Source organism: Heloderma suspectum, chromosome 7 (assembly GCF_057233095.1).
Source record: "Heloderma suspectum isolate Gila_16-S chromosome 7, 16-S_ref, whole genome shotgun sequence".
Taxonomy (NCBI): domain Eukaryota; kingdom Metazoa; phylum Chordata; class Lepidosauria; order Squamata; family Helodermatidae; genus Heloderma; species Heloderma suspectum.
Genome location: NC_139464.1, coordinates 76,835,922 through 76,857,547, shown reverse-complemented (window position 1 = coordinate 76,857,547; position 21,626 = coordinate 76,835,922). Strand labels below are relative to the sequence as shown.

The 21,626-nt window shown below is 41.4% G+C and overlaps 1 protein-coding gene across 2 annotated transcripts in view; it reads right to left on the bottom strand.

Annotated features, from left to right (window-relative positions):
* Positions 1 to 21,626, bottom strand: part of ADAMTS20 (ADAM metallopeptidase with thrombospondin type 1 motif 20) — a 112,592-nt gene that overhangs the window by 12,235 nt on the left and 78,731 nt on the right. For both annotated transcript variants that reach the window (XM_084811815.1, XM_084811814.1), the window contains 2 exons: positions 7,281 to 7,448; positions 3,147 to 3,320 (listed from right to left, as the gene is read on the bottom strand). In XM_084811815.1, coding sequence (XP_084667941.1) covers positions 3,147 to 3,320; positions 7,281 to 7,448 — 342 coding nt within the window. The remainder of the gene's footprint in view (positions 1 to 3,146; positions 3,321 to 7,280; positions 7,449 to 21,626) is intronic.

Sequence of the window (21,626 nt, the reverse complement as noted above, 5' to 3'; positions counted from 1 at the left end):
AGTCTCAGTGTGACTACTTTGGAGTAAGTGATTCTGGAGCCAGTCAAGCCAATTAAGCACCAGTGTATACAGGCATTGTTCAGCAATATTAGCGGTGACAAAATTATGCATGCTGTGGAGAAAGTGAATAGGGGGAAAATTTTCTCTGTCTCTCATAATATTGGAGTCATCCCATGAATCTGGGATGGGGGATTCAGGACAGATAAAAGGAAGTACATCTTCACACAGCACGTAATTAAACTATGGGATTCACTACCACAAGATGTAGGGATGTTGGAGAATTCTGCCACGGACTCCACTGAGGCCGGATTCTTTAGAATCTGGCCCCCTGGAGTCCGTGGTGGAATGGGGCAATCCCCCCCGCCACCCCACAGAATCCCCCCAGGACAGAGCCTACCTGGCGGCGGATGCAGCAGCAGTGGATGCGGTGGCAGATGTGGCTCTGGCGGCTCTGGCTTGTCTTCCGGCCGCTGCTGGGCTGCTGCTGCTACAAATGGCGGCCGCTATGCCGGCCGCCATTTGCGTCCCTGCCAAGCTGTGATACGTAAATACTTACGTAGCCTATCACGACAAAAGGCAGGGACGCAAATGGCATAATGGCCGCCATTTGCATGGCTGCCTTTACCGTGATAGGCTACGTAAATACTTACGTAGCCTATCACGGCAAAGAGCAGAGGCGCAAATGGCGGCTGCTACGCCATTTGCGCCCCTGCTCTTTGCCGTAATAGGCTACGTAAGTGTTTATGCAGCCTATCAAGGCAAAAGGCAGCCGCGCAAATGGCGGCCATTATGCCATTTGCGTCCCTGCCTTTTACCGTGATAGGCTACGTAAATACTTACATAGCCTATCACAGCTTGGCAGGGACGCAAATGGCAGCCGGCATAGCGGCCGCCATTTGCAGCAGCAGCAGCCCAGCAGTGGCTGGAATCGGGCTGTGGCCGGCCCTGGCCGGCGGCTCCTCGGAGTTGCCGCGGAGCGGAGCCGGCTGGGGAAGATTCCGGGGGGAGGGACGGAGCGCCTCCCCCACACCGCGGATGCCCCAGAACGGATCCAGGTAAGGGATTCGTACATCCCTAGTAGTGATGGCCACCAATTTGGATGGCTTAAAAGGGGATTAGACAAATTCATGGAGGAGAAGGCTATCAATGGCTACTAGTCATGATAGTTATATATTACTTCCAGTATCACAGGCAATATGCCTATGTACACCAGTTGCTGGGGAACATGACCAAGAGGGTGCTATTGCACTCATGACTTGCTTGTGGGCTTCCCAAAATCAACTGGTTGGCCACTGTGTGAACAGAATGCTGGATTAGATGGAACCTTGGTCTGACCCAGCACAGGTCTTATGTTCATAACTGTTGCAGAAAGGCATGTATAAAACTGAATGTGAAGTGCTTGATGCTAAAGATAAAATAATACTTGAATTTCAGAGGAATGATCTCATGCAAGTTATATGTTTCATATCTCCCTTGCTGGAGAGCTGTTCCAGCTGTCTCTGAATGCATTTCCTAACTGGGGAAATATAGAACTGTATCCAATGTTAGTTCTACTTAAGAGTACGCCCATTGAAATGAATGGGGATTGTTAGACTAACACTGGATACAACACATGGTATGCATGCTTCACAAAAGACTGAGATGCAAGATCTGTTCAGGCATTTGAAAATCCTAAGCATGGAGGGGAGATGGATACATGCACTCCACCCTTTCCACGCCCTTGTGAGGCTGGGAAGATTTGAAGGCAGGCTGTACCACATTTGGCTGAACGCAGTTACAGTGCTCAGTGTGATCATGGGTCCTGTGGTTCCTGATTGCATGGAGCACTGTAAGTGTGTTCTGCCAAACGTGGTACAGCCTCTCTTCAGACCTACCCTATCAACACAAGGAGGTCAGGGGTGGAAGGGCAGAGCACATATTCCCATCTGCCCTCCGTGCTTAGGATTTTCAAACACCTGCAAAGAGCTGCAGAGAAACAATAGGGATGTACGAAAGTCACTTACCTGAACCCGAAAGTTGATTTGCGGGGGGGGGGGAGGCGCTCCGTCCCGCCCCCTGAAATTCTGGCTGGGGGGGAGGTGCCCTGTCCCTCCCCGCCGAAATTCTGGCCGGGGGGGGCGCCCCGTCCCTCCGGCCGCGAATCCTGTCCTGCCGGGACGCAAATGGCGGCGGCCTGCAGTCAGCCGTGATAGGCTATGTAAATGTTTACGTAGCCTATCACGGCTAGATTTTTAAAAAACACTGTGATAGGCTACGTAAATGTTTACGTAGCCTATCACGGCTGAGTGAAAAAAACAAAGAAACTGCGCGTACACAAATGGCGGCGCCCATGGGCGCCACCATTTGCGTTCCTTATTTTGGCACGTGTAGTCTACGTAAACATTTACGCAGACTACGGCGAAAATAAGGGGAACGCAAATAGCGTTCCCCTTATTTTCGCCGTAGTCTACGTAAATGTTTACGTAGACTACACGTGCCAAAATAAGGAACGCAAATGGCGGCGCCCATGGGCGCCGCCATTTGCGTACGCGCGGTTTTGTTTTTGTTTTTTCACTCAGCCGTGATAGGCTACGTAAACATTTACGTAGCCTATCACGGTGTTTTTTAAAAATCTAGCCGTAATAGGCTACGTAAATCTTTACGTAGCCTATCATGTTTTGTTTTGTTTTTTAACTTGGAAATGGCGGCGGCAGCAGCCGGTCAGAAGACTGGCTGCCGCCACCGCTGCACCACCGCCGCACCGCCGCTGGAGCCGCTGCCGCCGCCAGGGACATTTGCACAAGGTAAGTCCCGTCCCGGGAGGGGGGTGGCGGGTGGGTGGCAGACCGTTTCGCCACCAATTTCAGGGGGATTGAGATTCATGGAGAAATTCTCTGACATCCCTACAAAGAAGTAGGAATCAAAGTCACTTCCTGTTACCTTCGTATCATCATGCGATTCAAAGCCATTCCAAGTTCTTCAGGAAAACCCAGCATAGCAAAACCATTATTGTGTTTAAGCAAAACAAACAATTGTTTAGACTGAGTGAGTAAATTACAGAAATCTTCCATTTGGAAAGATTTTTAAGACTAGATATGCATAGTTTATATTTGCAGTGGAATCTGAAGATACCTTTAAATGGTTTAAATAATCTTGGGCGTACTTACGTCTTGCCATTCATCAGTCAACCACTGGTACTGTGCACAGGCAGGCAACCAACAAAACCTCTGACTAGGTGGTTGGCTAAGATGATTACACATCACTTCATTAACTCGACCACTGCCTCTCAACCTACAGTAAACACTGCGATGTTGAACGCCGTCCCCACAGGTCACAGAACACTGAAATAAATACATGCATACACATTCAAAGGAAAAGAAAGTGAAAAAAGGACCCAGGCTGCAACCTTACATGCACTAAGTAAGTAAGTAAGTATCATTGAATGCAAGTAGACATGTATAGGATTGCACTGTTTATCTTTTTAATAGCCACTAATGCTGCAATCCTATGTATGTCTACTCAAAAGTAAGTCCCACTGAGTTCAATGGGACTTACACCCAGGTCAGCGGGTGAAAGATTGAAGTTTAAAACAGCAATGTCTACACTACTGCAAGCAACTGATATAGCTCAGACTTTATGTTGGTTTGCTATGGGATTGTATTAGTGTTACCACTTTTTTATAGTACAGCATCATATTATCATATGTTTTTAAAAATCTAACATGAAAAAATAATTCTGTATGTTCAATATGACATCAGAATCAGTAACAATATAACATCTTCAGTAGGAAAAAAATAAAAATAAAAATAATGGAGAATAAAAGCCAAAACCTTTCCCCCAAAAAAGGTTATGTAGAAGTTGCACTCGGGGAAACAGTTTACTCCTCATGTACTTGAACAATGATTTACAGAATGAAATACTGAAGAAGTTCTAGAAAATAATTCATCCTGGATACATCCTGGAAAGTGCATGACTGAATGACTGAACAACAACAACTTGAACAGTGATTTACAGAATGAAATACTGAAGAAGTTCTAGAAAATAATTCATCCTGGATACATCCTGGAAAGTATTTTTTCCACTGTACAATTGGTTTATGATTTTGCTTGATGGAAGTGGGAATGTCCCAGAACTGTTGGCTATTTAGAATGCAATCGTGGCTTTTGCGCTTGATGTAGTTCCCTATGGATCCTACCACAATGCTTTCAAAATAGCCACTATATGGTAGAAACACTGGTCATCCACATCCACTCTGAAGAGTCTCTTCTTACACTGGGGACAATATGAAACAAACAGAGAGATAAAGATACTATACGAAGGAATCAAATCCAAGAAGTAGAATGAAGGACTTCAAAGAAATCAAAAATTCTGGTGGCTTCCATAGAAAAGGTTGGGCAATTTTTATTTAACCCACAATTAAGAATAGGGAATGTATAACATGGGGTGATGCTGAATGTCTTCATCAATGTCAATAATGAGGTCTACAAATATTAATATACTGCAATGAGATGTGGGTGTTGAGCTGGATGTCCACAAGGTCAACTCAGTGATTTCTGTCATTGTAAGGCTGGGGTCTGGACAACAGAAGGACTGCCTAAGTGGTCAAAACTATGCCGGGTATTGGATGGGGGTGGGGTTGCAAACTTGTTAGTTTTCCTGGACCTCTCAGTGGCCTTCGATACCATTGACCATGGTGTTCTTCTGGGGCACATAGCTAAGGTAGAACTGGAAAGCAGGGGCATGGTGTTATAATAGCTCCAGTCCTTTCTGGAAGCATGTAACCAGAAGGTAGTGCTGGGGGAATCCTGTTTTGCCTCATGGCCATTGGCCTTTGGGGTGCCTTATGATTTTGGGGCTTGAATGGGTTATCAGAACACCTAGCAGGCCGCAGTACATGGCTCATGGGCTGCGATCATTTTGATGGTTCACAGTTTGTGGAGGCCAGCTATAATCATCACCCCAGGTAATCTCATTTTAATCTTTAATAAAACGTACTTAAAATATCATCATGATTAATGCAGTGCATCCAAGGTTATGTCCTGAATCATTGCACAGCATCATATTTTATTGCACCCCATTGTTTGTGTCAATATAGCTTTGAAATTAATTAGCATTCTATGGAGGGATGTATCTTGCGTCAGTGTATGCCATTGATGGAGATGACTACAATGCAAAACATGTATAAAGGATCTGCTCTCCTTTCATGCTTACATGCAGATCATCATAAACTTAATAGTTATAATACAAATGAGTCTGGAGAATAGATGCTCCAGCTGTACATCAGTGATTTTCAGATAAAGTTAATCGAAACAAGTTGTGGTATGTCCTTCCTTCCCCCACCCCTCACATTCTAGAAGGTCATATATTCGTCTCTTTAAAAGGCACACATTTTCAGAAATATGCCATGGAGAATTACATTAAAAGGCTGCAGAAGCTTTAAAAAAAGAACAAAGATGCAGCAAAGCGGTAGAGGGAATAATGGTTAAATATGATTTAGTCATTTTTGAAGTCTGGAAAACATTGGCAGTGGTAAGATGAAGCTGCTTGAAAGCAATCTCCTCTGATGTATGTGTGTGTGTGTGTGTGTGAGAGAGAGAGAGAGAGAGCGAGAGCGAGAGAGAGAGCAAGAGAGCGAGAGAGCGCAAAAGTGAAATCAGCCTGTGAATAATTCTCTTTTTGTCAGTGACATGAATGCTATGTGTGGGGTGGGAATAAATAGAAAGCTTGCTCAATTGCGTTTCAGTTATTATTACAACCCTGCACCCCTTGTGACCCACAATACAGTCTCACATTCATGACTTGAGGTTTCCCCAAAGCTTGAATTTCCATTTTTTGCAGACCCAGGAAACAGAATGTCCTAGGCGGTTGATCTTATAGGCCACCGTTCTTGGCTAGTGTGTGTGTCGTTGGGTACAACTTGTACATGCCGTCCTTTGAATATAACAAATTTTCCTTTTAGTATTTCCAAATTTGCCACCCACAGTACTTCTGTCCTATCTGGATTAAGCTTCAGCTTGTTTTCCCTCATCCATTCCAAAACTGAATCCAGACACAGATTCAGGATTTCCACAGCCTTCTTGGGACTAGTTTGTGGAAATGAATGGTAAAGCTGCATGTCATCTCCATACTTATGTAACAGCCATGGATCATGGGTCTCTTCTTTCAAACGTATGGCCATTTGTCTCCCCAGTATATATTGCTTTGAATACTTTTGGAATATTATTCTCCTGGAGGAGCACACCCTTGGCATTTCATTTCATTGGAGCATTTTTGCCACCTAGGTTTTTTTTTTTTTTTTTTTTAAGATTTCAGAACTTGGCTTGGCTGCCATCCATAAGAGACAAACAAAATAAAGATAATTAGTCTATTATTCTGAAGCAGAAATGAAAATGTAAGCCAGAGTTTTCATCAACAGCTATGCTGCATATTTGATATGTACAATGCATTCTTGATTATATGACTGTTTGTGTATTGAGTACTCACACCTGATGCACAGGTGCCTCATTATCTACTGATCATTACTAGTTGACATTGATGCTTGTTCTCTTTGTGCATGTGTTTTTATGGTCCTGTGATTTGTCCAGTTTTGTATCCCTGTCTGACAGACTTCTTCCTCCCCTTTTTTGGGGCGCTTATCAGCATACTTATTACTCTTTAGCCCAAACCTCCAGATGATTTCTCTCAGTGGCTTCATATATATCAAAGGTGGGCTACACAAGACTCATGGGACATATGTGTCCCCCCCAAGCCTTGTGTGCAGCCCTCACTATCTGCACCATGTAGATCAGGGGTAGGCTATATGTGGTCCATGGGCCGCATTTGTACACACACACACACACACCGTCCTTTTGTGCCATTGTTCCTGCTGCTGCTGAATTTTTTCTGTAGTGGTGGCAAAAAAGTGGCAATTTGCCACCAAATTTTGGAGACATGGCAGTGGTTGAAAAGGGCCAATTAAACTTTAAAACAAGGCATGCACTCCACCTCCATACTGCCAAATTGTGGGGTGCAGCCCCAGTGGGTTCTGGAGAGGGAGAAATTGGCCCCCGGAACCCCTGAACATTGCCCACCCTGATGAAGGCATTAAAAAGCATAGGGGACAAGACAGAACAGTCTGGTTATCTAGCGTCTGGTGAGCTGCCATATATGACACTTATTATCAATAGACAGTAGACTGGCCCATACCCCGTAGAATTGAACTTCGGTGCACCAGAAAGATGAGTCTTTAATGAGGAAAATAGGACCTTTTCTCCAATGTACTGCATAAGCTGTTGCACGACATTAAAGCAACACTGTAATACCTCAGTCCATCTGTTGGCCTTCCATTCGGGACATCTGACAGCTCTGCAAGCTTTGTGGGTTCGAGGTTTCTTTAAATGTTTGCACGCATCATCCCCTAGTTTAATTTGGAAGTTGTTAATGCAATATATTTCACGGTCCTTTAAACCATTCCCACAGGACACAGAGCACTGTGGTGAAGAAGGAGAAGGAAAAGGAGAAGGAGAAGGAGGAGAAGACATGCATTATTCTTTTGGCTTTAATATCATTTTATAACAGAAACTATCATTTGGATAATTATCGATGCTATTGATGGCAAATAAATACTGCTATACTGGATCAGGTTCATTTAGGCTACAATTCTACACACACCTTACCAGCAGGACAAAGTAGGACCAGTGGAGGCTGGTGGCACCGATATCAGTGGGGCGGTAAATCCGGTCCAGGTTTCAGTCAGAACTCTAAAGGTGCTTGGATAATGCCATTAGAGTTCTGACTGGTTCTGCCTGAAACCCAAAGTAGATTCACCAGCCCACTGACATCGGAGCCACCAGTCTCCACTGAGCAGGACTGACTTCTGAATAAACATGTAGAGGGTTGTGCTGTTAGTCTGCTTCCAGCTGTGACCAGCCAGATTGTTCTAGAAAACCACAAGCAGGGACAACCATCCCCATTCATTTACCCCCAGGATCTGACATTCAGAGGTTCCATTTTGCTATCATAGCTAATAGGTGTCCAAACATCCCTGGTTTTGTCCACACCTTTTTTCTTTTTCTTTTTTTACAAAAGAAGAAGAAGAGGTGCAGTCAGCCATACCTAGTTGTTACTTACCATGGTCTAAGCACTTGATAAGTCAATTGTCCTGCCAAATGGTGTGGAAATTTTTTAATCACACTTATGGCCCTGATCTAGGGAGACAGGAAGATGGTTTGACAATGGTTGCCTGTATTCACTTTAAGATACTAAAACTGGGGATAATCTCAGTGGAACAGGGTCACAGTATGACCATCTCTCTCCATGCCTTCCTGCCTTTTCAGAAGGCAGGCACTACCAAGGTTGTGTCATGTTTCACTATGCAGGTAGTACCGAGATATCCCATACTTCAAGATGGCTCTCGGATGTAGAGCTATCTCCTGGACTTTGTGCTACCTGGACAATGGACCACCATTGCCTTTGCTTTCCTAAGTTCAGTACCCTCATCACTCTGGTTCTCTCTCCCTCCCCCCCTCCCTCCCTCCCCCCCCCCTCTCTCTCAATCTCTCATGTTCTCACTTTAATTCAACACAATGCTTGACCAGTGCAAGGACTGAGGATGGGAACACAGAGCATAGATTTTGTAGATCCTGTTCACTTTTCAGATGCATGAAATGTTAATGTCAAGTTGGCAAATGTATGTACACATGCTTTTGGGGAGATGTATGTATACATGCTTTTGGGAAGACAGTAATGGTAACAGTGGCTATTCACAAAATATTATTTGGTGATAACATCACTGCATTGGTGACATCTTGTGAATGGATACTGTTAAGGTACTTATCACTGAATATACTGTCTGCATTTCCACTCCTTCTGACCTCACTGTTTACAATTACCTACAACATGTGTACATAAATTTGCCAACTAGACATTAACACTTCATGCATCTGATGAAGTGGACTGTGTCTATGAAAGCTTATGCCATAATACATTTGTTCATCTTTAAGGTGCCATAAGATTCTTTGTTGTTCCTGCTGCAACAGACTGACATGGCCATGCTTCTGGAAACTGTTAGTAAGGGAGAAGGCATAGAGATGGATGTTTGTATTGCTTTTATGCTATACGCTGCCTTGGGAAGGCGATGGTCTTGAAAGGTGGCTAAAAAATAGATTAAAAAAATGCTCTACCTACACCAGGTGGTTGTGTCTAGCTGCAATTTCAGTTTTCCACAGTGCTTCAGAACAACACTACATCTCGGGCATGATGGGAACTCAAAATGGTGGCTTGAGAGACAAACTCAGTGCAGCTCAACACACTGCTCCCAACCAGTGGAGGAGGGGGACCACCAGAGGGTGCTTTGCCCAGGGGTCCCTCAAACCTGGAACCAGCCCCTGTTGTATTTAAGGGGGCAGTGTCTACTTTTCAGCAACCTGATTTTCCCAAACATACTGATTAATACAATTCTAATTTTCAGCCAATGTAAATATCTCTGAGGCTGCTATCCTAGAATTACATTTACATCACCTACATATGGAACTTAACAAAGGAGCTTCCATATAGTTCCACTGAAAACAATAGGGCTTCCCAATAATATGGTCAGAATGGCTGATGTAAATACATTTGTTTTCTATGCTAAACCTTTAAACACCAGTAGCTTCATATTGCATTACATTTAGAGGGTGTTACAATGAGGAAAAAAGCTCTATGTGAAGAATATAAAACATTCCCTGCAAGGTATTCTTCTCTTTTATCTAAGCCTTTAAGTAAGATGAGACAGAGAACCTGCCACTTTTGCAGACCTTATCATTATAAAGGCATTTCAAAGAGCAGCTTTAGAAGGATTAAGTATCAAAGCATCCCAGTGATAAGCTCTACATTAAAGTCTTTACACTGTAAACAGAACTTGATAAATGGTGGCACTTAAATAAAAGGTTAGGCAGGTGTTTTGAAGGAGACATGTACTCTTTATTATCTAAAAGCTCGTTTTTCTTTCTTCTTCTTTTAGTCAACTTAAACTGTAAGGCAGACCTAATCATTTTATTTCCCCATCTGAAGTACCAAGATGAAAATAAATTTAGTGTCACTGTCTTAGGGTGCCCACTTCTTCCACAGGGGTTTCCATCTGCCTAATGTTAGCTATTCTTCTTCATCAGACACTGCCTTTCTTGCTCTATTGACAAGGCCTCCCATTTCAAAACTATATTCACTGAAGATGGCAACATTAAAAGGTAAGCATGTTGCTCTGTTGTTTGCTTAAATTGTCCTTTCATATCAAGACAATATGTCTAGTCAACTCAGTGATTATCAGGGTAATTAAGAACACAGGACACAATCCAGCCACAGTTAAGCATCCTTAAGTACCATCCATTTCAACAGAAGACTTAAGCCTTAACTGAACTCTTCCCATTGGCAATCAACAGGACTTAAACTTTTTTTAACATTAGCAGGATAATACTCACAATTTTAATTGAAAAGAACAGTTTGGCATTTATTAGTAACTGGTAAAATTGATAATTCTATGCTCTTCAAACAAGTTTGAAATGTGAATATACTACTTCAATAGTGGTATGCCAAATCCATCATATAAACATGTATGTGCTCTAAAATCTTTGAAATAAAGGAATGCCATCTTTTGTAAAATGGGTACTAGTGTTGGACAAAATATGCAGAAAGCTTCACTGTTTACAAAAAGTTCATTTTAAGTTGTGTTTTTGAAAGCAATTTAGAGTAAAAGAATGGAGAGTATATACCATATAACATTTTACATATATTTTACAAAGTCACTATAAGAGATTCCATAATTCATATTGATTCACAATGGTGATATGAAGTATAAAGTGTCAATGTATGTACACTGTAATGATGAAGAAAATATAAAGAATTGATTGAACATTAAATGTGAGGACATTAAATGTGAGGAACGAATACAAGAACACTGTAATTCAGAAAGGATAAAGGAAAAACTCAGCCTATAATATCAGATATACTAGTAATGGAAGGGAAGCAAGGAAGGGGATCTAACAGCTGTGAAAAAGATATAAATGAAAAAGCAACAGTACCAGCTGTGCAGACAAAAAAAGTCTTATAGCTCTATAATGTTTCAGTTGTTTTACGGCCTTAATATTGTAAGAGTCTGAAAAATACATGCAATGAAGAAGACTGTATTCTACCAAATGGGCAAAGAGGTTTAACTGCCATACCTTTGTGAAGCAATTTATCTATCACAGAACACGGGTGTCTGAAACATACTGGGAATCAGAAATATTTTTTGTCTAAGTAGTCAGTACTGTTGCTGCACAAGCACTTTATAGCTATTTACTCTAGATAAAATAGCTAGAGGCCAAACAAACATTCATCATAATCTAGTGTAGTTCATTATGGGACTTAAGTATGCTTAAGTCTGCAGAATTGTACCACTATTAGTAAATGTGAAGTAATGATGGGTGAACCTTCTCTTGCATCCACCCCAGTTAATAATATTCCCCCAAACTAAGGAAGTAGCTTGGCTTATTTCTAAGCCTGCATTGGAGATGGGAGGGAGAGATCTCCTTCCTTCTCTTCTTTCACTGGGATTTGTCACAGCGTAGATTGCTGCTGCCATCAGAATGCTGCCTCAACTGCAGCTCAGTGGGCAGTATCCAATGCGGCACTACCACCAATGTAAATTACGTTGTGCTAGCATAAATGTACTGGGCAGTATCCAATGCAATTCTACTGCTAATATAAATTACATTTAGAGCACAATCCTATGCATGTTTAGACAGGGAAAAGGCCTACAACTCCCAGCATGCCCCAGCCAGCTTTGCTGGCATAGGATTGCACCCTTAACTAATGTAAACAATCTCTGTTGCAATGCCAATAGTGCTTGCTAGTGCAGCAGGATTTGGGGGGGGAAACCCATTGCACCAACAAGAGCAAGAGCAATTGGCATTGTGCTAGAGGTTGTTTATGCTAGCGCAATGTAATTTATGTTGGTGGTAGTGCCACATTGGATACTGCCCAGTAAGTGGAGTGTGGGGGAAGGAAGACTGAGGAAATTGGTTGTAGGGGACTTGGGGCATGCTGGTCAGGAGGATATATAAGAGGATCATTCTTCTCCAGCTTGGATCAAAATCCAAGCTGAAGAATTCCGGGATTATAATATTTTGTAGCTGAAGCATTACAAGCTCCTGGAGCTTCTACATCTGAGCAAGGTGGCATCACTAATCTCAACTGAGATATCATCTAACATGAAGATGCAATATGAGTCTACATTCGGAAGTAGTTTGCCAACAAAAGTATCAACTTAAATTCACACGTGCAACTCTCAGCTAAGTCAAGGTGTCTTTATTTTGTACTCTGGTATCCATACCTGAACGCAAAAAATGATGTAAAATGTTCACTCTAATGATTTCATAAATAATGACTTATTGTGAAGATGTTTTTATGCAAACTGCTCAGGAATTTCTATTAAAGGGTGGTACAGTAATGTTTGATTAAATACATAAATGAATGTCATGCAACTAGAGAAATTATTTTTTTCCCAAACTACTAGCAACCCCCAGCCAAAGCATGTTTCAATAGGAGAGATTTATGCATGCACTTAAATCTCACACTGGAATTAACAGAACTTAAAATGCTTAACTTTGGATGGACCATGGGAATCCTATTGCAAATATTAAATTTTACATTGCTCTCACCTTATTCCATCTGTAAAACTAAGCTGAGAAATCTGTTCAGTTTTGTGTTCAAAAGTTTGTTTGCACTTTCAAGGGCAGTTTTTCAGGAAACTGCACACACGGAAACATCTTCATATAGATGTTTAAAGCATTCCTTTAAAAAAAATCCCCACATACGTGTCATCAAGTGCCCTCAGTTATTCTAACTACAATTTAGGTCAACCCTATATCTTCAGTGGATGAACACATTGTCTAACTTTCAGATGACATTTCCCCCGCCTACCTATGTTTTTCTGTTTGTTTCAGCCCTTACAGCAGCTGTGTGGGAAGCAATCTTACAATCTCTCATGCCCAAGAAACAGCTGGCCACACCAGTATAATCTGTTATATTAATTGCATACAAACACAGGAATAGACATATCCATTCCCAAGGTATCCACCCCACTGTAATGTCACTAAGGGCACAGTCATATGCACGTTTAGACTGGGGTATGCTGGGAGTTGTAAGGGCACAATCATATGCACGTATGCTGGGGCATGCTGGGAATTGTAGGACTCTTTTTCTGTCTAAACATACATAGGATTGTGCCCTAAGAAATAGAACCCAGGACCAAGTTATTCATTTGAAGGAGTGGGTTGTGGAGATAGAAGCAGGCTTGATTATTCATGGGTAAAGTAACTAAGGACAGAGAAGAGTCTCAGCCCAGTTCCCAGTGCTTTCCATCATTTCACCTCTTTGCTTTCTCCTATGTAAGTTAATGACTGCCATTCACTGCTTTAGGGCAATAGTGGAATGATCCACTTTGGAGATAATATTGCAGCTAGGCACAAGCTGATCTCCTCTTAATATTAGGTTTTGGAGGGGAACACTTACCAATGGGGATACCATGGGGGGCAGGTGGGTATGCCAAATCTCACTGCACACACAGTTTCTCTTTCCCTCAGGGGACCTTGCAATATACAGGCTCTTTCTCCACAAGCCACTGGTCCATCATAAAGATAGGGTTTGAACTAGCCATAAAATAACTGCCAGTTGGTGTCAGTGTGGCAGAATTATGCCCTGCCAATTCATAAATGTATCAGTACAATAGAGTTATCACTGCTGACACTTGGTGGGTTTAGCAGATTTGCCACCAGCTTTGTTTGTGCTCATTCAGCATTCTTTCTGGGAAAGGTCTCTGCTGTCCAACTCCTTCAAATAAACATTATTCTATGGCACACCCATTGCCACTTTACCAGAGAAGTAGTCTTTGGCAAAATAATCACTACCTTGATTGCTTGTTGCAAAAAATAAAAATAGGGCAGACATGTCAATTTTTAAGTTATTTTTTTATTCCTATTTTATCACTTTTAGAACATTTTTGTAATAATTTTATTTCAGAACAATCTAACAGCGCAATCCTATATATCTAGTATATCTATTCAGACATAAGTCCCATTGCTTTCAGGTAAGTGTGTATAGGACTGCAGCCTTTATCTTATTTTTAGAACATTTTAAATAAACAAAGGTACATTGGATGATTTATACAAAACACTTGCACATGCAGAACATTCACAAGAATTTTAAGTGTCAAATATATGGACTAAATTGAAGCTGAATAATCTCTTATTTATACTAAGATTCTATTACTTATCTCAACTGGACTAAACTAACATCTCCCATATGGCTGATTCTTTTAGAAATATTAAAACATCAAAGGGCAAAAGCTGGAATTGATTAGTATTGTTCAAAGTCTGTGTGTTTTTCTGGGACCTGGGATATGTCTGCTAAATCCTCTTCCCCTTTAAATAATAAAATTCAAGGGAGATCACTCATAGGCAACAGCTGGCACACTGTTCTATACCAGTGAACTCATATGCTATAGATGTATTATTCACATTTAGATGCCTCAGAACACAGTTGACTGTAGAATCTTGAACACTTAGAATGTTCTGCAATAAATGATCTATACTGGCAGAGATTGAGATTACTAGGTCTGTGAAATTTCATGGAGGGGTATTTGTCATTCCTACCCTTAGCCTCCGTCTCCCTTGCTGCAGCTCCTGCTCCTTTTGCACCATCCTCCTTTTCTTTGAAGGTTTAAAGAGCCTTTACGACCATCTCAGACAGCTAGAATTGGTGCTGTGCTGAATTTTTACACTGAAATGTTACATTTTCAATGGGGAAAATGGAGCTTTGAAGAGATGTGGAAAACCGTCAGAAAACCACCTACCGAAGTTGTCTTTCACAGTTTTAGACCTTATTGAAGCCCCACTCTGTTCTTGCTTCAATGGCATTTTTAGTGATTTGTCTTCACTGCAGGATCTACTGCAGGATCTCAGCCAATTAGGGATCACGTGTGAATGTGATGTGAATGTGATGTGGTCATTGTCCCACATAGCCAATCAGACTTGGCTGCATTACTCATCATTAATGGGAAATGAAGCCCTCACATGGCCCTCACTTTGAATAGTGAGGATGCATCCCCATTGCAGAGACAACTGGATTGAGATGCCTGTCTTGCTGTGATGGTGGTTTCATCACCTCTTAGGGTGGTGCAGCAAGACTTTGTCCCTAGTCTAGCTCTAGTGGCATGGAATTATATGTGACTGAAGGTACAATCCTACGCATGTTTAGATAGAAAAAAGGCCTACAACTCCAAGCATGCCCCAGCCAGCCAAGCTGTAGACCTTTTATTCTATCTAACCATGCATAGGATTGCACCTTCAGTGTCCTGGTATTTGGATGAAGATACACATTTGGATGTATTTCGATTCACATTCTGCTACAACTATGCATGACTGGATCAAGACTAGGAGTATCAACCTAGTTGCTTCAACAACAGCAGCAGCATGTTCCTTCCCTAAATACCTCTCCCTTTGCAAATACTTTCACAAGGAAGTGATGATTTATTCCATAAATCAATTGCTTTCATCACAGTGAAGTACTTCCATCTGATTATCAATTGTTTAGTCTATATCATAATTTCAAAATGATGATATAGACCAGATGGGTTGGAAGATCAGATTTCTGACCCAGCAAGTACCACACCCATAGTTTTTAATTGTAAAGCCTGTGGCATGCTATACCAGCTATTGGTAAGTCTGCTCTTTTACCCTAATAAAAACATCTGCTTTCAGACTATGAGGATGGTTCAATAATCTGTGTCCTCAAGGGCCCTAGACCTTAAGTTTGATGCATCTGATATAGATACTGCAGCTAAAATTTCCACACCAAACGTTAGTACTACCATGTCTATTCTGCCCAGGTATTACTCTTTTCTCCAGAATTAAACTGTGTATTGTTAAAAAAAAAAAAAAAACCCTTCTAAGATTGCATTATTACAAGATACACAATCCCAGCACTGTATGAAGAGATTTTCATAAGGCATAAAACTTCCAATCTGCCCATTCTTTTTAATCAGTTTTATGAGCTGTAGACTAAATACATTCAGCTGGTATCCAATGGCTAACTTAAGTCTCATTCATGTCAATGGGTCTACTCTACATAGAACTAACATCGGATACCACCCTCTTATCTCAACAACCTAACCTTATTAAGGCATTCTAGATGTGGATAAAGCAAACACACAAGGGGAGGGAGGCTGTCCACATGAGCCAGAATACTGAAAAATCCCTGTTCTGGCTCTAGTGGAGAGCCTCCATGCACACAGGAGTTGAGAGCTCCATGAGTTGAGGGCAATGAAACACTGCAAGGGAGAGGGGTGGGACAGGAATACTCCTTTTCATCATATGTTTGCTTCATCTACAAATAGAATGCCTGGATAGGGCCAAAGATATGTCAACATTTGGTGCTATGTTTAAAAAAGGAAAGGTTCCTCCTGTGCAAGCACCAGGTCATTGCTGACCCCTAGAGGAACGCCTGCTTACGCTGGCGTTTTCATGGCAGGCTATAGCGGGGTGGTTTGCCATTGCCTTCCCCAGTCATGACTACCTTTCCCCCAGCAAGCTGGGTCCTCATTTTACCGACCTCGGAAGGATGGAGGGCTGAGTCGACCTGAGCCGGCTAACCGAGACCCAGCTTCCGCTGGGATTGAACTCAGGTCATGGGGAGAGTTTCAGTTGCAATACTGCCGCCTACCACTCTGCGCCATGTTTAACATGCTTTTAAAAAATAAAAAATAAAAAGATCTCTCTGTTAAGCAACTATTATTTTTGCTTTTGTCTTAGCATGGCTCTATACTGTGGCACCTTGTTACCATCTGACATTCTGACAACCTCCATTCCTTTTTGCAGTTACTCATGTGGTGAGATCAGCTCTCCATTCAACATTCCCCCCTCACACACACACTTTCACAATTTGATTGCTATTAACTTTTTCAAGTAAAACAGCCATTAACATTATTAATATCAACAAGTAAAAGGGCAAAACAAGTGTGCACAATGTTTCATGGTGGGAAATAGTTTAAAAGCACCTTGCTGTATTAATGCAAATATCCTTACATCATGCACCAGCACAAACGTGTTCCCATACACAGTAGTGTCAATAAGTATTTATTATGTTATGAATCTACATAGAACCCCTGTACATCCTTTGCCAACACTCTACTCAACCGCACCTTATGAAGTAGTGGCCATAATAATTTGATATCAGGACTGAACCAAAATGATGACTTTGCTGCCCTGTCAATGGAATGCAAAAATGCCCACTCCCTTTTCAATGTTTCTTCAGGAGGACTAAAAAAAGGAGTAAAAGCGTTAACAGCATAGCTACACAGCCATGCTCCCCTTCTCATAGACATTCAGGTTCCTTCCCCCATTACCTGCCAGTCAGATGGTGACGGCATTGGTGTGGTACTCCAGAGAGAACATCTTTGCAGTACCATTTCTGTAGTACCATTTTTCTTTAAAATAGTTATTTTTTTCCTAGGAACAAATGAGTCACCACATAGCCAGTCAAACTTGGCTATAGCCTACATGATTACATCACTGAGGACAAACAAAGATAATTCAGAGTGAGGGCAATGCCCTCTTGATTCAAGATACATTGCCTTCAGTCTGAATTAATTTAATTTGACTTCAGTAATATTGTCTAGTGAGCAAATACCTAGTTTAAAAATGTTTTAATCAGATTAGCAGCTAATCAGGCTACATAGACACATTGCATCAGGATGAAAGAGGGAGACTTTAAGGGAATATTTTGGGCCTGACTAAAGTCCTGCTTTCACATTAAAAAAATGTTGATCTGTAAACATTTGCACACTCCTAAGATAAATCCCTCCATCCTCCTGCTTCACAAATGATAAATACAAGCAGTTTTCAGAAGATAATGTAACCAAATTATCAAAGAACACTCGCAAAGATGGTAGTTGGAACAGGGGTCTGTCAAAAATGCTACAAAAGGAAGACATGGATATATGAATAATCTACAGAACAGATTGCAGAAGGCCTAAAAGAATACTTTGGTATGTAATAATAGCACACTGCCAAATGTGTTTCTGAACATGCACAACAACGTAAAGAATATTAGAACCCATTTTACTGTATAATACTGAAATGATTTGACAGATATAGCAGGGGGTGGGAGAAGGTTATTGGAGCAATGGTGAAAAAGGTTGGTGGTTCTTGTGGAGACAAGAAGAGGAAAAAGAGCTGGAGAGGGAGAGGCATGGCTGACAGAGGGAGAAACAAGTCATTCTTCTTGGGAATGGGAAATGGTGAAAGAAGTCGAGAATAAATACCTGAGACACCAGTAGAGTGAGATCTGTATATTAAAGAGAGGCAATTGCTGCTAACAGAAGAAGAATCTGCTCTTGAAAAAACTAAAGATCTATGCTGTGTGTCAGGCCTGATGGATGCTGAAAGAGTGACATAGGGTCTGCATTTCTGAAGGGACACATTCAGAAGTGGGGGAAAGAGAAATGGGATTGTAACACAAACTTACTCTGATACAGCCATTACTGTTTTGTTGAAATTGTTTATTTAAAGGTTGAAAACACTTGTTTATTCTGGCACCATTGCTATATATATTGACCACCCCTTATTTATTATCTAAATTCTGTACTGATCCTTTTCTTTATTTATAAATTTGTGTTAATAAACTTGCAGTGTTGTTCAGTTCTAATTACATTCCTAAGAACCTGGGGTCTGCTACAATACTAACGGTGAAACTAGCTGTATGTACAAAGAAATCACAATAAAATAAGAGGCTTTATTATAAGATATATAGATAAAGAAAATGTGATTGTGGAGGGCACTAGCAGCTTATAGACTTCATAGGATAAATGGCATAATTGAGTTACATTATATTACTTAATACATATTTATCTATTATTGATGGAAAATGTGTACAATTAATATTAACACTAATAATACTAATGGTGTAAAAAAATTATGTTTCAATCACTCTTGACCTGAACAATGATCTTCATAGAGCTCAAGTTGTTGTGTGTGATAGGAAAAGGGAGATGCATCACTGAGTTTCCCTGTGGAAAGGATATAATTTGTACAAGAGAGATTTGATCATTCCTGACTGTCAGGAACAAAAAATAGATCCAGAACTTCATTTTTTATTTGAGGATGCTCTGTTAAATCAGATGAAATTTAATATTTGGGAACATAGGAAGAGCCCTGGTGGATTAAATCAAAGTTCAATCCATTCCAGCATCCTGTTTCCCACAGTGACCAGATTCCTCTGAGGGAGTACATAAACAGGACATGAGGGCAATAGCCCTCTCCCACTGTTGTTCCCCAGCACTTGATATCACTACCTTTGAACCTAGTAATAAATTAAAAATAAATAGTAATATCCTATATTCACCACGACTTATAGCCACTGATAGCTCTGTGCTCCAAAAGTTTGTCCAACCCCTCCCCCCTTGTTTCATATCATTTATGTATATAGAGTGACATACATACACAGGTTAGGACCCAACTGTGCCCCAAGGCTTGCACAACTTAAGTGCTTGCTAGAGCAATGGTAAAAAGCAATGATTTGCCACTGGTGTGGAGAAGGTGCTGCAATTTGGTGGCAAATTGCTGCTTTTTCCCTTTGCCATAGCAAGTGCTAGTTACATTACACAAGGGTTTGTTTATGCTAGCACTACATAGTTAGCGCTAGCACCGGGGCACAGTTGGATCCTACTCATAGTTTTCAGCACATGAGGAATTCCCAATCCTGTGGGAAGTGGATGTTGCAAAAGAATGAGCTATAACTCAAATCTTGTTGTTTCACAGTTTCTTAAACCTGGTATGAAATATTAAAACTCATATCATGTTACGAACTTGGTTGAAACAAACTTGGGAAACAGGAAAAACGCCCATATATCACTGCAGATGTAGGACAAAAATTGGACAAGAACCCTTATTTCTCTTATATCTACGATATAGAAACTCTGACCTGGTTTGCACAGCACAACAGCCCACCATGGCTTAATTTACCCATGGGGCCTGTCACATTGTGCTGAGCACCCACAAGAACCATTTTTGCAAGGTAGCTATGGGTGCCCAGCTTGCTGTGGCTTGTCGTGTCATGCGAAACCAGGAAGCAGGTGTTGAGGGTTAGACAACCCTCAAATAACCTGCAAACAACCCCTGCTGCCTGGGTTTGCATGACACAACAAGCCATGACAAGCCGGGTGCCTGCAGGTGCCATGCAAAAATGGCGCCCAGTACAACACTACAGCCCCTGCAGATAAATTAGGCCACAGCAGGCTGGGGTGACATGTGAACAGGCCCACAATATACTGCAAGTTGTTTGCATATTTATCCCATGATATTACCAGCCATATTTGCTGTTAATTTTAGCACTTAAAATTGCTAAACATAATTACTTTTAAATATATAACTAGTAAAGGTGGTGGGTCATCCAGTGATACCTTTGTCCTAAAATATTAAGTGCAAAGTTATAAGGTGCACTTACTGCTTACAGTTTTCAATAAATAGCTTATATATTGTCATAAAACAAGTTTTACTTCAACTTACAAAATTAGTTAAGGAGGTTATCACCAAACTTGCCTAATATTGCAATCCTATGCATATTTACCCAGAAACAAGTCCCACTATGTTCAATGGGGCTACTCCCAAGTAAGTGTGTATACAACTCCAGACTAGACGTTCCCATTTTATCAGAAAAGCTAAATTCTGCTACAACTGAGTTACTGTTTAGTATTTGGTATATTAAACAGTGACTAAGGGCACAATCTGAACGCAGAGGCTTATGGTCATCCTATGCAGAGCGGGAGGAGTGGTGGAGGTGATTTTCACCTCCCCATTCCTCTGCCCTGCATTTTGCGCTAGATGAGCTCTTCTGCCCATCTAGCTGGGGCACTCTGGAGGGGAAGGGAAGGTGGCTGGAGAGGCCTCAGGACAGCTCATATCCTGGCCTCTCCAGTCTCCTCCCCTCCCCACCCACCAGAATGCCCCCTTCTCCCCTGCTCCGAATTCCTGGCGTCAGAGAGCAACCAGTATGGTTATTTTCGCACTGGCTGCAAGGGGAAGAGTGAGGTCAGAACTACGATTCCCCCCTCCAAGGTTGGAGCACTGTCTCCAACCTCAGAGCTGGGAATCTGAAGTATCCTATGGCCCCTCAGATGCTGTCTAGGGGCCACAGGATTGCTCCCTCAAGCATTTAAATTGCCTTAAAACTTAAGTACTTATGGAATCATTTCCCTACTTGAGGTGTTTTTCTCCCTGATATGGCAAGGAATGTATCTTAACCTCAAGAAGAGCTACAGTGGTTTCCTGGCTGAGAATACATTTTAGACAATAAATATTAAGTCCACACATAAAGGCCATGACAAACTCTACAGTATTTCAATCTTTAATTATTAAGAATGTTGTAACAATTATCCCCTATGAAAACAGTTGCACTGAAAAATAGTAGAACATTTATTGCCATACAAAGCTTCATCTGAGGTTAATAAAACACTTCCATATCAATGGTTAATTCCAAACAGGAAACCAAAACAAAGACATTAATAAAAGCACATATAATTATAAACATAGCCACAACTGTGAAGCCACAAAAACAGATGTCAAACAAAGAACTCAAATAGCAATTACTTCACATAGACA